Below are 14,615 nucleotides of genomic sequence, written 5' to 3'. Positions count from 1 at the left end.
CTGGCAACATAGCTATACTCCTGCTCCTTGACATCTCGGCTGCTTTCATCTTGGTACATCACGACACACTCGTCCCGCACCTCAGCTCAGACTTCTCCACAGAAGCCACCACCTGAGTGAGATCATTCCTCTGCGACCACACCTCCAGGGTTGCGATCGAAAATGCAGCAGAACATCCCAGCCCCCATTGGTGTTCATCAAGGCTCCTGCCTATCCCCCAAACTGTACAGCACTTATACCAAAACGCTCTTTGATATCCTGGACGCCCTAGGCATCACCTATACAAATTTTGCAGACAATACACACTTCCTCATCCCCTTCACAGGCAACTACCCTTACAATACCATCACCATAAATAAGGTATATAGTGCCATACAAAACCGGATGGCCAAATACAACCTGTGTTGCAATGACGAGAAAACAGAGTTGCACCTTGTAGGCTCGTCCAATCAACTGAAAACCCTGGAAAGCCCATATTCGTCCTTTCACATTGATGGTATCTCCATCCCTGTTCTTAAACAAGTAAAAACCCACTCTGATGTCTGGCGCGGTTGTGATGTACACAGCAGGAAAAGGCACAAACATGTTCTTGTTTGCTTACACTGTGGCGCATAAAGGTACTATGTTGCTATAACGAATGCTGGCGGCCCAAACGCAGACGTCCTCAACTGTTCAGCGGACAGCTTGCTGAGTAGCAGCTGGCTGACTGTGGTAGGTTAGGTGTTTGTAGGCTCCTATAGTGTAGACCAGTGGGAACTTCAGGTTGGGTGAAGTATAGGGAGGGGGGGATAGTTGTGAGCTCCTGTTCAGGAAACAGATGCCTCAGGTTGGTTGAATTATGGGAAGGTGGGTGGGGAAATTATTTATTATGGTTTTTCGTGGGTCCGAGACACACTGCACGCATACTTCTGAAAATTTGCATCACACTTCGAGACAACAATATGAGCATCTCCCCAGAACCTCATGCATACTGTTCAACAGCAGCCCTTTTACCTCAGATGGCAGCGTCGGGCAGTGACGTAAAAACCCTATGACTCCTGACATGGAATGTCAATGGACTAGGTGGTGGGATTAAAAGGAGACTTGTCACCCAACTTTAAAGAGGCACTCACCGGATGTGGTGTTGCTAACTGAGACCCATCTGGCGGACACCACCTGTAACCTATTTAAAAGCAGCAATTACCGCATGGCGCTGCATGCTGGTTTCACCACGGGCTCGAGAAGCGTACTCATACTGGTTCACAAAAGGCTCCCTCTCATACTTTCCAAGGTGTCGCAAGACACAGGGGGTAGATATGTCTACATGACTGGGACGCTGCGGAACGAAACCATAGCAATATTAGCTGTGTACTCACCACCCACATTGATGTCTACATTCATAGAGGATATTACTCCCCTGATAGTCAACGATACCTCATACATACTAATCCTGGGAGGTGATTTCAATAAGGTCATGAACATAGGAATGGACGGCACGCAGCTAAGGGGTAGAAACCCTGACATTCACACGAAACTGTCTACCTTCACCGCGGCATTGGGGCTGAGAGACGTATGGCACGATCTCCACCCCGACGCCTGAGAATGCTCATTCCACTCAAGGGTTCATGCTTCTCTCTCAAGGCTGGATTACTTCATTCTGCCAACAACAGATATACAGAAAGTGGTCAGCGCTACCCTACTCCCGCGCGGAATCTCTGATCACTCGCCCTTGCTAATGGAACTGACAACGACAAGGCCACTTCCTCCGCCCTCCTGGCGCCTTAATAGTTATTATCTTGGCAACCACGAAAACCTACTTCGAACTGAACACAGGGTCAACTGATGACCCAAGGGTGGAATGGGAGGCGTACAAAACAGTGCTGCGGGGAGAGATCCTCTCCTGGACAGCGGCACATAAAAAAGCACACTTAGAAAAGGCGAGAGAAGTGGAAGAACAGGTGGAACAAGCAGAACAATTGCATCTGGCGTTGGACCTGCCTGATACTAACCGCTCACTAGTGCTTGCCCAAAAGAAATTGCAAAACGCAGCCCTAGACAACTCCAAGCAAGCGCAAAGAGCGATGCATGCCAGAATATACGAGACAGGTGACAAAGCAGGTAAAATGCTGGCGTGGCCAGAACGCAGAGATGAGGGGCACAAGCAAGTTAGAATGATTAAACCCGATAATATGGAACTGTTGTTAGTTAACCGATCAAGATATTGCGGAAGGCTTCGCAGTTTATTACGCTGAACTTTACAAGGCTCATGATACCCCCGCGAACACCTCTGTGCTAGAGGAGATTACCCTCCCAAACTTAACTAGTGCACAGAACGACCTGCTTGAAGCAAATATCACAGAAGATGAGCTGGTGCTGGCCATATAGCAGCTCCAGCCTGGGAAAACACCAGGGCCGAATGGCTTCCCAGTGGAGATATGGAAAAGAATAGAATCAAATGAAATAGCCCCACAACTCCTACGCATGTACACACACTCGAGGACACAAGGTCATTTGCCCATCGACCTGCGGAAAGCCACTTTAATTGTGATACCAAAGCCCGATAAACCCCCAGATAAGTGTAGTTTGTATAGGCCAATTTTCCTAACAGTGAAACCAAAATTCTGCCGAACCGACTACAGAATGTTATTATGCCACTGATACACCTGGATCAATGTGGCTTTAGGCCCAAAAGTTCCACGCGTATGAACATACATAGGCTGCACGCGGCACTAGAAAGGTTCCCTACTCTCCAAGGTCCCCTAGCACTCTTGGCGATAGACTTCAAAAAAGCTTTTGACTGGGCCTACTGGGAGGCATTGTGGGAAATAATGTGTCAAATGGGATTTGGGGAATGGTTTATGGGTTGGGTATAGCTACTATACAAATCCCCTGAGGCCGAGACCAGGGTGAATGGGTGGCCATCAAACCCTTTAAATTAGGCAAAGGGACAAGACAGGGCTGCCTCTTATCTGCAATGCTCTTTACACTGGCGATAGAGCCACTAGCTATATTGCTAAGGGACATGCAGACGTAGAACGTATTTCGATGGACAGATGACTGGGAGGACAAGATCTCGCTATACGCAGACGAGCTACTCCTGTACCTGGCCGACCCTGCATCCTCATGTCCAATAGTAACACTCCTGCTGAAAAAATATGAATCCTTCAGCGGTCTGAGGGTAAACTGGTCAAAAATCTGCATTATTTCCGATTAAAGATATAGAGAGTGCTGTTTCGCACAACTGCCCTTTTCGTGTTGAAAGTCGTCATATCTGGGGGTCCAAATTACAATAAATTTGAGCGAATACGTGACAAGGAATCTCCATCCAATCATAGACCGCTTTACTGAAGATGTCAAACACTGGAAAGCCCTACCATTGACCCTATTAGGGAGAGCAGCATTATTTAAGATGATGACCTTGCCGCGATTCTCGTACATCCTCCAAAATGCCCCACTACGCATCCCCACATGTGAATTTCACAGGATTGACAAAACCCTTAGAAAACTCCTATGGAACAATGGACACCCGAGGCTAGCACTCCACACCCTTCAGCGGTCCAGTTGGGAGGGGGGCATTGGGCTGCCACGCCTACAGACATACTATTGGGCAAGCCAAATGGCGGCAATAAATGACATGCTACACGGAGATCCAACACTTCCCCACATTAAACCCGATACCACGAGGGGAGCGACTAGAACCCCACTGGAATCCCTATATCAGAAAACTAACGCTAACACCTCATAACAATGTCCCACCGGACGAAAATCTGGGCGGAGGCACACAAGCACAAACTGGGAATCACCTCAGTGCAACCACTGTGGGCAAACAAACATATTTCTGAGTTGGATAAACTCCCGAAATGGCAGAGCTGGATAGCAGCAGGGATAACAATAGTGAGTGTTGTGATCGCGGAAGGGGAGATTGTGCCCTTTGATCTGGTTGGCAACTTTAACCTCCCTGTTACTGACCAGTACCGACACATGCAACTAAGTCATGCACTACAACGTTATCTCCCTGATTGGAGTAAAATGGCAGAATGAACTCCCATAGAGAGGAACCTAGTCTTAGACCGAATACATGCCAGAATCCCCTCTGTGATGTATAATGCTCTTACCTCCTTTGCTACGCCTGATTCAGAGAGTTTGAAATCAGAATGGGAAATGGATAATTCTAATGTACCCAAGAGAAACGGCCATATCAGCCAGGCTTTGCCTCATCCAGCTCAAAATTCTACATAGAATATACTATCCAAGGGTAGCACTCTATCATTGGGGAAAAATCACGGACCCTAATTGCCTACGCTGTCACCAGGAAGAGGGCACTTTCTTCCACATACTTGTGGACGGTTGGCAAATTAAAGTATAATGGCAACAATGTTGTGATACGTGGTCAGAGGCACTGGGTTGCACTGTGGCTAGAGATCCGAAGCTAATGCTGTTGGGCGCAGAGGATGAGGGAGCAATGTCACGCAATGATAAATTGCTGTTTTCAACCTCCACGGCACTGATTAAACGCAACATTGCTAAACTGTGGGGGTCCAATGTAATTCCAGAACATGTACAATGGCTTAATGATGTAGACGCATGCATAGCAAAGGAGCGACGACTATACGCAGCCAGGGGCTGCCCTGGGAAAGCCGATAAGATCTGGGGGAAATGGGAGAATGCTCATAAGGATGCTGGAAATTTTTTACTGTAGGCTCAATACAACTACCGTGTAATTGTGGATATGTAACATTGCTATTACTGTGTGCTGCCAAACCTTGGACCCGAGAGTTGTTAGAATGTTAAGGTTGATGGACTCCACTGAAGTCAATGTTTTATTTGTATTGTGTAATGAGAAAATCAATAAAAACGTGTGATTAAAAAAAACTCTGGGTGCACCTCGATGCTGAGCTCACCATGACTTAGCATGTCAATGTCCTTGCCTCCTCAATAGCTCATATCCAAGTTCCTCACCACCACCACCAACTGGCTCACCCTTTCGAGGGCCTTAATACTCAGTAAACTTGATTACTGTAACACACTGCTCAAGGAACCTGAGCCTCCAAACTGGCTGAGGTCCAACTCCTCCAAAATAAAGCCCTCAAGCTGCTATGAGGTTCAGCCCCTCGGACCACATCCTGGCAGCACGCCTTGAATCACACTGGTTACCAATCAAAGCACGCATAGACTTTAAGACCCTCTCCATCGCCCACTGCTACATCTATTGGGGAGCCCCCCCCGTCTGCCCAAATGATACCATTGCAAGGAAAAAGAAGCAACTACTTTGGTCCTTGAGAAACATCTCGCTTAACACTCTCCACTTCAAATGTGCCAAAGTGGGCGCATGAGTTTAAGGGTCACCACACCCACCCTTTAATACCCTACCACCCCATACCACATTCAAGAGACTACTAAAAATGTGGTTTTTCGACAAATATGACTAAGCTTATGCATCAAGCTGCACCTCATCGGCACAGCACTTTCAGACTATTAGCCATGTTTGCTAAATGTCTTACCTGTCTCCACACTCCATTCAAACACTGCGATACCTCCGGGTCTGGGCGTTATAAAAATGTTATAAATGAATAAAATAAATGAAACTGAAGGTCATCAGGAGACACTTCCCAATGGACGTGCTGGTGGGGATACCACCTCACACCTAAAATAACAAACTAGGTAAACATATATACAAGGTACTTACATACTCCTTCAAAACATTCACCCTTTCAATTCCTGTAACCTCGTCTAATCTCCAAACACAGACACACTCCAATTCTATCCTTGCTTTACCCGCCAAAAGTAAGCTCACGTGAACCCAAAGTGCTGCAAAGTGGCACTCCTTCAATTTACCCTGAACAGCTGGACCACAGTACCACGCCTCAGGGGAACAGACACCCCTCTAACCGATTTGGCTCCTGCGAAACTCAGTTTATCATGCACAAAAAAATGGTTCCTGCAGATAAGCACTGCAGCAGAGTAGTGCGGACAGGAATCCCCCAAAATCTCAGAACAGCATGGGCTCCTACCTGGCTCGCCAAATGTGTGGATGGGCCTCTAATCCCCGTAACCCAAAATAGGTCTACCACTTAAGAAGTAAGTGCACAGTTGTCCATAAAGCAAGTTTACTGTACAATCAGCCAGGAGGTGCTAGATGACGCTGTAGAGTCAAACTAACACAAGTCTCCATGAACACCAGACAAACACTTCATATTAAATACATTTTGCAACAGTTGAAATCCAATCTTCTCTAATTCCTACCATATCATTGGTCACCTTTATCTAACTGCCAAAATCGGGTCATATTTACAGCATACACCGTTCAAGGATTTCTCTGTGGCAGGTCATGCTATCACATAGTTAGTTACACATTTAAACACAAACCTAATTCATTAATGTTCCAGCTGGCCTAGGACCTTCTAACCCCAGACGTGATTGCACATGGTTTGAAAGGACACTTCAAACAATATGGGAGGGAGAGAATAAACACGTTTCCTTTGAACTGGTGATAACTATCTCACACGCCCAGACTTGCTGAAGTCCTTGGAACACTCTAATCTAAACATCTACCAATTCAACATGCATGACCTCCAGACACAACCTGAGAAAATAATTGAAATCCATAAAGTATCTGTCAACGTTGCCCTCAGTTGTCTCTTCACCTCTGGTTTATTACTGAGCCACAAACAGATGGCCAGAATCCCCTGGACAATAAATATAAAGTGCCCAAAAAGATTGCATCTCCTTTCCGCAATACTGGCAAGTCATGGCTGGAACCGACCATCTGATAATGTTGGCTCTACTCATTGCCTTCCCTCGGCCTCCAACCCTGCAAAACCAGTTCTACCAGTTGCAGAGTTCACCTCACAAACCTGACTGCAGGGCCTGGCCAAACTATGAAAAAGCACACAGCATACAGATTTGTACATTCACCATGTACCCAAACTGTCCCAAAACATATTTCCGTCCAGACCCCCATGCATGAATGGCGGTACTACTGCGTCCACTTCTCAGTGTTTTCTTCATGACAAATCTCCTTTCTCCGATGCGCATTATTAAGCTCCTTGTTGTCCAATTTTCTAGGCGCTTCATGGCACACAATACCTATATTGTATTTATATTTCATCAGCGATTGACATTTATCTTGCTGCGTGCATGCAAATCTAGATGCATCAACTTAAATACAAAGTAACAAATCCCATTCTCACTAATTAAGCTGAACACATGTAAAACTGCAACATCGCGCCATCTTTGCCGTTCTCTCAATCACCAATAGGGTGCGCGCAACGTGAATCCCTCTCTCTCACTGGGACCTTTCCTGACCACCCAAAGACTGTAAACAGCCAAAAGATATGTTCTGAATGTAAAGGTTGGCTGGCATCATGGCAAAACAAAGTTGAGTGGGGTGTTATATGACAGGAAGGGTATGGTTTTTAATGCATTACTTTGCGAATTCAATTAAGAATAATTATCTGTTGATTTGTTTTGGGGGTTGTCAATAATAACCATAAAATCTGTATGTAAAACTTAATAAAGACATTATTTAAAAGAGCAAAGATGAATTAGATCATACAAAACCCTTACTCAGCACTGTGAGCTTGGCCTGTCGTGAGCGGAGTGCTGCCTCAGTGGCCTGGCATTCATATAGTTTGTCATCATCCAGTTCAGCATCTGTAATCTCCAGGTTACACTGCCCAGATTCTGGGTCTCCTATGATCCGATAACGGGGCCAAGCTATGTGTAAGAAGAAATTGAAAATGTCTCAATATAAGGTAAGCACTGGTGTATTAATTACATATAGAGCAGGAATTCAATGACAAAAGCAAACCACCCTTGAAGGGTAATGACTTATAACAAGTTACATCAATGTTCAACTCGGTAGAACAATGCCCAAAGTTGGTTGAAAAACAATTAAAATGATTCCTCAACTCGGACACCAATGTGTTTCATGCACAACGTTTTCTGCTGTGCCTGAATGCCCCACCCAAGTGCCCTGTGTGCCCTGTGTGCCCCAGACCCTTGTATTCAGAAAATCATCACTTCTTCACCCAGATACCCCAGCCCTCCACATCCAACTGCCTGCCTCCCCTGCCACTACTGAGCTTCCTCCAGACGCTGGTCTTTCTTTTTCTTTCATCATCAAACAACTTCTGCCATAAGTGACAAGCTTGGGTTTTAACAGCATCATACCGTCTTACGGCAACTATCTCTTTAGGAGGTTTTAAATAGTCCTATTGTGAAAAAAGGACTACTGCCCTGCCAGAGTACAGGAGGAGTAATTAGTGAATAAATCTCCTACTCCTCCCCACACACTAGATCAGCAGTGATCTGTGATGAATCAAGGGATCCAGCCAATTCTCAGGGGGATGCCTTACCTTGTGAGGCTAGAAGGTGAGTCTGCTATGTGATATTCCCCCTAGAGGTGGCGGTAAGTGGTACCTCACAGGAAGAGACACCCATTCGAAGAAAGAACTCCGTCCGTAACCCTCTATCATATGATTCCCTCACACCATCAATGCCTTAGGAAATCCAACTTGAACACACCACTGTTTGCTATTGTGACACTACTTCGAACACTCAAATGAAAATCAATCGTACCGTGAAGAACAATAGAGGAGTAATGCTGATCACTCTACCATTGAAAATGGACAGTACTGTGAAGAGTAAGACTAGTAGAGTGATGAAGAATACTTCATGGAGAGTGAAAAAGGACTATGATGCTCTGCTGGGGAGGACCCAATTAATCAGCTTAAAAAGAGAAGGACACTTAGAGAGTCAGCGCCGTGAAGGAGAAGCCAGGAATTTTCAAACCTACGTTGCAGGGACAGAAGAACGAAGCAAGGAAGTCCTGTGCCCTGTGAAGGCACCCAGCTCTGGTACAGAGAAGTACAGAGGGAGCTGGAACCAGGAGAACAAAGGGGAAGAAAGCCCTAAGGCAGACCTGCCGCAAGTGGTGGCGTGATCCAAGAAGGGTGGAGAGTGCCGTCCGTGAACAGCGCAGAGAGCCCCGCGATCGGGACTACACGGAACGAGTGTTGAGAGAGCAAGAGGGTCAGAGAAGACTGCAAAGCCAAACTGACCAGAAGAACTCCCGTACTGAGAAGCGGTCCGGTGTCTGCAAACCCCTGGAGAAGAGGTAACGGGGACAGCGGGAAACCCGGGAGGCATATCTGAATTAACAAATGTGTAGATCTTACTCGTATCAGTGAATATGCTGATTGGAATTCAAGAGTAAACCATTGCTGGCACTAAGGCCGAAATTCCAATGGAAAGGAATGAAGAAATATCAACAAAGAGAATAACAAGAATGGTTATCTCTGTACCAGTGAAGGTGGGGGCAATCAAACGAATAATAGAAGAACAAGTAAAGAATAACTAGGGACACATTCTTGTACTGGGACAAGTAGGCTAAGTGAAGAATACTTGGGGACTCTGCATACTCGTCCCAGTAGAAACATTTGTTAAAGAGTGCTTCGGGACTCAGTCTATTTGTCCCTGTATAATGATAGCAAAGAAAGGAAACAAGTGGACAAATAATCCACAGAAAAAAATTGGTTTGGATCAGAACAAGCAAGGCGAATACAGGCAGTGAAAAATAGACACTGGAAGTTGCCAAGAAGAGGAAGGGTCTGAAACCTCATTGGATATATCAAATGACTTTTGTACAGGAAGAAAAGGGGACAACCCAGAGGTGGAAAAGTCCCCTGGAAGAACTAAAAGAACTCCTTCAAGAAATCACGAAAAGCTATTTAAAGATATCTGAGCAAGCCTGTCCAAGAGAAGGGAGTCATTCTCCATTTGGTTGTTTTGTTTAGTCATAGGGTCAGGGCAAATTAGTTTTGGACAGACCGGCTATTGCCTTGGACTACACTAATGATGACGAGCAGCCTAGTTAGTTTTGTGTTTGGTAGGGAAAAACCCTTAGAACAGGGATAGATAGGTATTTTTCTTATTATTTAAATAAAGTTGTACAACTAAAATGTTGTACTACTGAAATGCCACCACTTGGCTTCTCTTGATCTATCACAGATTCCAAAGGTGAAAGGCACAGTCCAACAATTATAGCTCCTTCGCTTCCTAGGGTAGCATAGGTTATAAGCTTCAGGAGGCCTGCACGCTAGCAGACCAAATTACAAAACTACTTGGGTACCAAAATAAAATGCCCAACCATGGTTCTATAAAAATAGGTTGCTGTAAATGAACTAACAATTCAAATACTAATCAAAAACACTAATGACCCGCCCCTGTAAGGTAAAGAGAATGCAGACTTTGGAATAAAGGGGCACTCTGGGTTTCAAGACAGGTGTGCAAAGGGCATGGTTTTTAGCAGCAATGTCAAATTCACTGAATATGTCTTTAAAAAAGTAGAGAGTGAGGGTGTTAATAGTTACTAGGACCTTTTGGGCAGGCCAAGGCGACAGAAACACTCAAAATACCTTTTACTTGTTCTTCGGGCTCACAGTGTCGATTCAGGCACTTTGAATGCGTTGAGTTGGTCTCAAGCCATTTCAAGTCAGTGGGACTAATATCTGGTATTTTATCTACCCCCTCTCTTAGTAACTGGAAGGGAAGATGAATCCCAACTAAGCAATCAAATAACTATGGAGACAAGACCATACATCTACTAGCATACAGCTATACTGCATTGATCAAGAATAAGAAACATTGTAACAACAAGATGATTTATTTTTTGAGAGCTAAATAAGTAAGAATGAACAACAAATGTCACTATATGTAATGAGCCTAAATAGCTACTGATTACTTTCACACATGTATATATATATATATATATATATATATATATATATATATATATATATATATATATATATATATATATGTATATTTCTATTGAATCACAGGAACAAGTATTATTCAAACAGAGTTAAAACCCCTCCCGATGAACCGCCTGACTATATAAGACGGGGAAACACGTGTCAAGGGACTTTGAGATGAGTGAATCAAGAGTGCATATAAAACTCATTAAGACAATCTCAATTACTTTACAAAGAGAAAAGTAATTGTTACAAAAACAAAGAATATGAATCAAATTCAGATTTTGGATTCAAGAATCTGACAAATTAAAAACAATTGGCGCAACACAAACAAACCCGCCTCCTCCTTTGGTATGCTTCCGAGGCACTGGACAGCCTCAGTGCCATAGGGTTTGACATTGCAGCCTGTTGAGCAAAGGTAAGAAATTCAATTTCCAGATATTTATAAACCATTCATTGGATTCGCCAACAGCTGCATTCAGGCTGTTCTAGCATAAGATTTATATTCAGTGGTGTTAGGGAGAATTCTCCAGAATGGCCAATTTCCCTTACCTACTGAGTCCCTGAGCAGCTTTGCTGGATTTCTAGGATTTATTGTTTCACCTGGTAAGAGTGTGAGCCTTTTTTCCCACTCTTACATGTGTTTCTCTGTGTGTGTTCAACATGTTTGTGTTCATAGACTGTGGAGCTTCACCTACTCCATAGGCATCATCTTTTTAATGTGTGTTACACAGCACCTTCAATGCAGTGACACAGGGTGGTCTTTTTCAGATTTCCCCCTTTAAACTCAATTTTCTGGGACTGACTACTGTCTCCCAGAACATGTAAAGTTGCCATTGACTTTATTATTCCTTTTAAATCCACAGACCCAGTACAAACTATCTTACACAGAGTTCTGGAAAGGGTTAATAGTTATCCCTTTTTGTCTGTTTCTCATGGAACATTATTTCGTTCCCTTTTCATTAAGATTTGGCTGGTGGCAGTGGTATCTACCATATTCTTTTTGAAAAAGTATTTCTCGTGTTTTACTCTGCGCGCCAAACCAGGTTTGGTTCCTTTGTTCGCCGACCTTTGGCGGGCTTCTGCACAGAAGCCCTCCTTAGGCACCTGAATGTCTGAGGGGGACAAGATTTGAGGGAGGGGTTTGAGACTCCCTGCACAGGGTCTCCTTGGAGACCCATGTCGCACTCGGTGGGATTGGCTGCTGTGACTTTCCTGCTGGGACAGCCACCCTGCAGTGTGATTGACAGGCAGGCTGTGTGAATGGGGGAAAACTGCATATAAGGCAGGTCTCTGAGACTGAGAAGGCAGAGTGGCCACGGGATCGAGAGAACCGAAGAGAAGCTGACAGAAGAGGACCTCTACCACAACTGAACCTCCCGTTGATGCCCTGCTGCAGGTCAGAATCTTCAAACTTTGACGAAAGGGAAGATCTGCAAGGAATCTTCTCCCCTTGAGCTGGTGGGACCAACCAGTTTGCCAAACTGCAAGCCAGGCCACTCTCCTCTGGTCGAATTTGCTGTGCACAGCTACAGTGAACCGGATGGCCAGGAGGACTGGACCCTTCTTGGGTTTTAAGGAGCACACCTTTTATTTGTTGCTTTGCTGTGCTGCTGGTTTCTTCCCTGGGCAGTGCAGGACCCTCCAGTCTTCCTACTTTGTGTCAGTCCGACAGTCACTCCAGAAACCGTGAGCCTGCAGGACCTGCCAGAAACGTCCACCTCAGGTACAGCCTTCTGCTCCATTTAAGGTACTGTTCAAATCTGATCTGCTTGAAATCTTTTGGCAATCCGAGGGCTTGTCCTTCTTTATTCTTTAAAGTAACTTTTCATCCGACCAACTTCGTTCTGAACTCTTGGCAAAGACTTAACGTGAACTACACTGAACTGTGTGATCCTCTGCAAAGACTCTGGTCCATTGACTTTCCCCCAGGCCTATTGATTTGATTTCCTCACCGTAGTTGCCTTTTCTAGATTGCCCTACTTACTTACTTGTTGGTGCTGCTCAACTTTTGTCTAACTTTGTCTTTCCTTCCCTTTTAAATTGCTGGAGTGCCATTTTGCTCACACTTAATTTTGAGCTTAACTTGTCCAGAATTCATTGGGTGGTGTGTAGTGTATCAAGATTGTGATTTTTCAACTACTTGATAATAGTGAAATGTTTCATAACTTATGTGTAAATAAATGTATATTCTTTTACTCAGAAACCTTGAGTCATTGTTTGTTTGAACCATAGTAATTGCTGTCCTTTGTGTAACTATTGATACTGCTCACTTTACTCTTGAGATAAGTCTGTCTGCTCAGCCATCGCTAGCACTTTACTGTGTAGTACAGGCTTGCACGAAAGATGAATTTGTACTGTCACTTGTAGTCTTAATTGTGTGTGGTGTTCCCAAAGGGTACTGCATATGATTCTGCCTAACAAGTGGATACGGTCCAGGAATGGGGTGCAAGCCTATGGCTGCCATAGGCTCAAAAGATAAGAAACCAGGCAGGCGATATGTTGGTATCGTGTCTCAAGACAGCTTGAAGAGATCCAATGATGCGGTACCGTTCTCCAGTGGCGATGAGCTCAACGACAGCTGTAGCGCAGGAAGACGATGGACTGAGTCAGCAGCACGACAGCAGAATGAAAATCAATGATAAATGCAAAGAGCCTTATGGTCTGTTCAGGTGAAACTCTGTCCGACACAGTGAATACACAGAACGCCCTGGCAGAAAGGTCAATGTAAATGGAGCGGACAAAAAAATGTAATGGTTTGGCCAGTGTAATTAGGGATTCCCAGACACCAACATGTTATAACCAAAGATGGCTTATATTTAGATGCATCTGCGACCAGGTTCTGAGAGCACACAACTACACAGGACTGCTCACGATCCAAGGCAGATCCTGGATGTTGACGCTTTGTGCTCCATCAGTCGATTGGCAGGAATCCACATATGACTTTGTACTGCCATGTTGCCAAACTGCAAGAAAGCTTCAAGGAAGCCGCTGAGAGGTGTCAGTAGACGGGCCCAGCAGAATTAAATGCTTGCTCTATGCATTCTGAAAGAGGGATCTGATTAGAAGAACTCCCTTTCAGAGGAATGTCTACCAGCATCGTTTGAATACTAAAAATCTAAAAAGCTCAGGTTTAATATATGGCATTGTGTCACATCCCTTATTACTTGTTCATACCCTTCACAACCAGGGTTATGTATTTTATTCCACATTTGGAGTCTAGCTTTTGCCCAGTGGAGATTACGCAGTACTTCTTGTTCTTTTACAGAAAAATTATTTAACTCTTGAATCTCCTATTGGCAATACTTGTTGACTATGTCAGGTCAGACTGAGCATCATGAAGATCACCCTGGCAACACATCTGAAATGATGAGGTGTGCAATGGCAATATGGTCCTTATGATATTCAAGTAAAAGTGTAAAACAAAAGAACAATGGATTCCTGCTGACCAATTTTCAACCTCCAAATGTCCCTGTTGGTTTCATAGACCTCTGCATCAGTTTGAAAGTTTCTTGAGTAAGTTTTGAAAGACAGAAAATAAATCCTATATATGCATGCATAGGAGGTCACACAACTTGGGTAACCTGGACAACTGTGCCTGCCTGAGGTGCTTGGTGACAGGGAGCTTTGTTCAACATGTTAAGGGTAATTAACATTTATTTAGACTGGCATAATAACTTCCATTATCATTTTGAACGTTTCAGGAGGCAGTATTTTGATCATGCCGAACTGAATTTAGGACTTTTTTATGGAAGCTTGTATTTTTTTTTTTCTTTTTTTAGGAATTGAGGGGAGGGTTTTGGGAAATAGGATAGGCCATTCATTGAACATTTAATTGAATGCAAGGGCTCAAATACACAAATGGATAGCCTAAAGGCA

At 44.3% G+C, this 14,615-nt stretch overlaps 1 protein-coding gene across 3 annotated transcripts in view; it reads right to left on the bottom strand.

Moving 5' to 3' along the window:
• The window catches only part of KIRREL1 (kirre like nephrin family adhesion molecule 1), a 2,247,154-nt gene that overhangs the window by 1,848,648 nt on the left and 383,891 nt on the right, over positions 1-14,615 (bottom strand). For 2 of the 3 annotated variants that reach the window (XM_069635419.1, XM_069635420.1), the window contains exon 3: positions 7,546-7,695. The exons of the other annotated variant lie outside the window; for it this stretch is intronic. In XM_069635419.1, coding sequence (XP_069491520.1) covers positions 7,546-7,695 — 150 coding nt within the window. The remainder of the gene's footprint in view (positions 1-7,545; positions 7,696-14,615) is intronic. 3 annotated transcript variants of the gene reach the window in all.

This window comes from Ambystoma mexicanum, chromosome 1q, assembly GCF_040938575.1.
Source record: "Ambystoma mexicanum isolate Mex_15411 chromosome 1q, UKY_AmexF1_1, whole genome shotgun sequence".
Taxonomy (NCBI): Eukaryota; Metazoa; Chordata; class Amphibia; order Caudata; family Ambystomatidae; genus Ambystoma; species Ambystoma mexicanum.
Note: the sequence above shows the minus strand (reverse complement) of the source record. Positions and strands in the feature narration are given on the sequence as shown.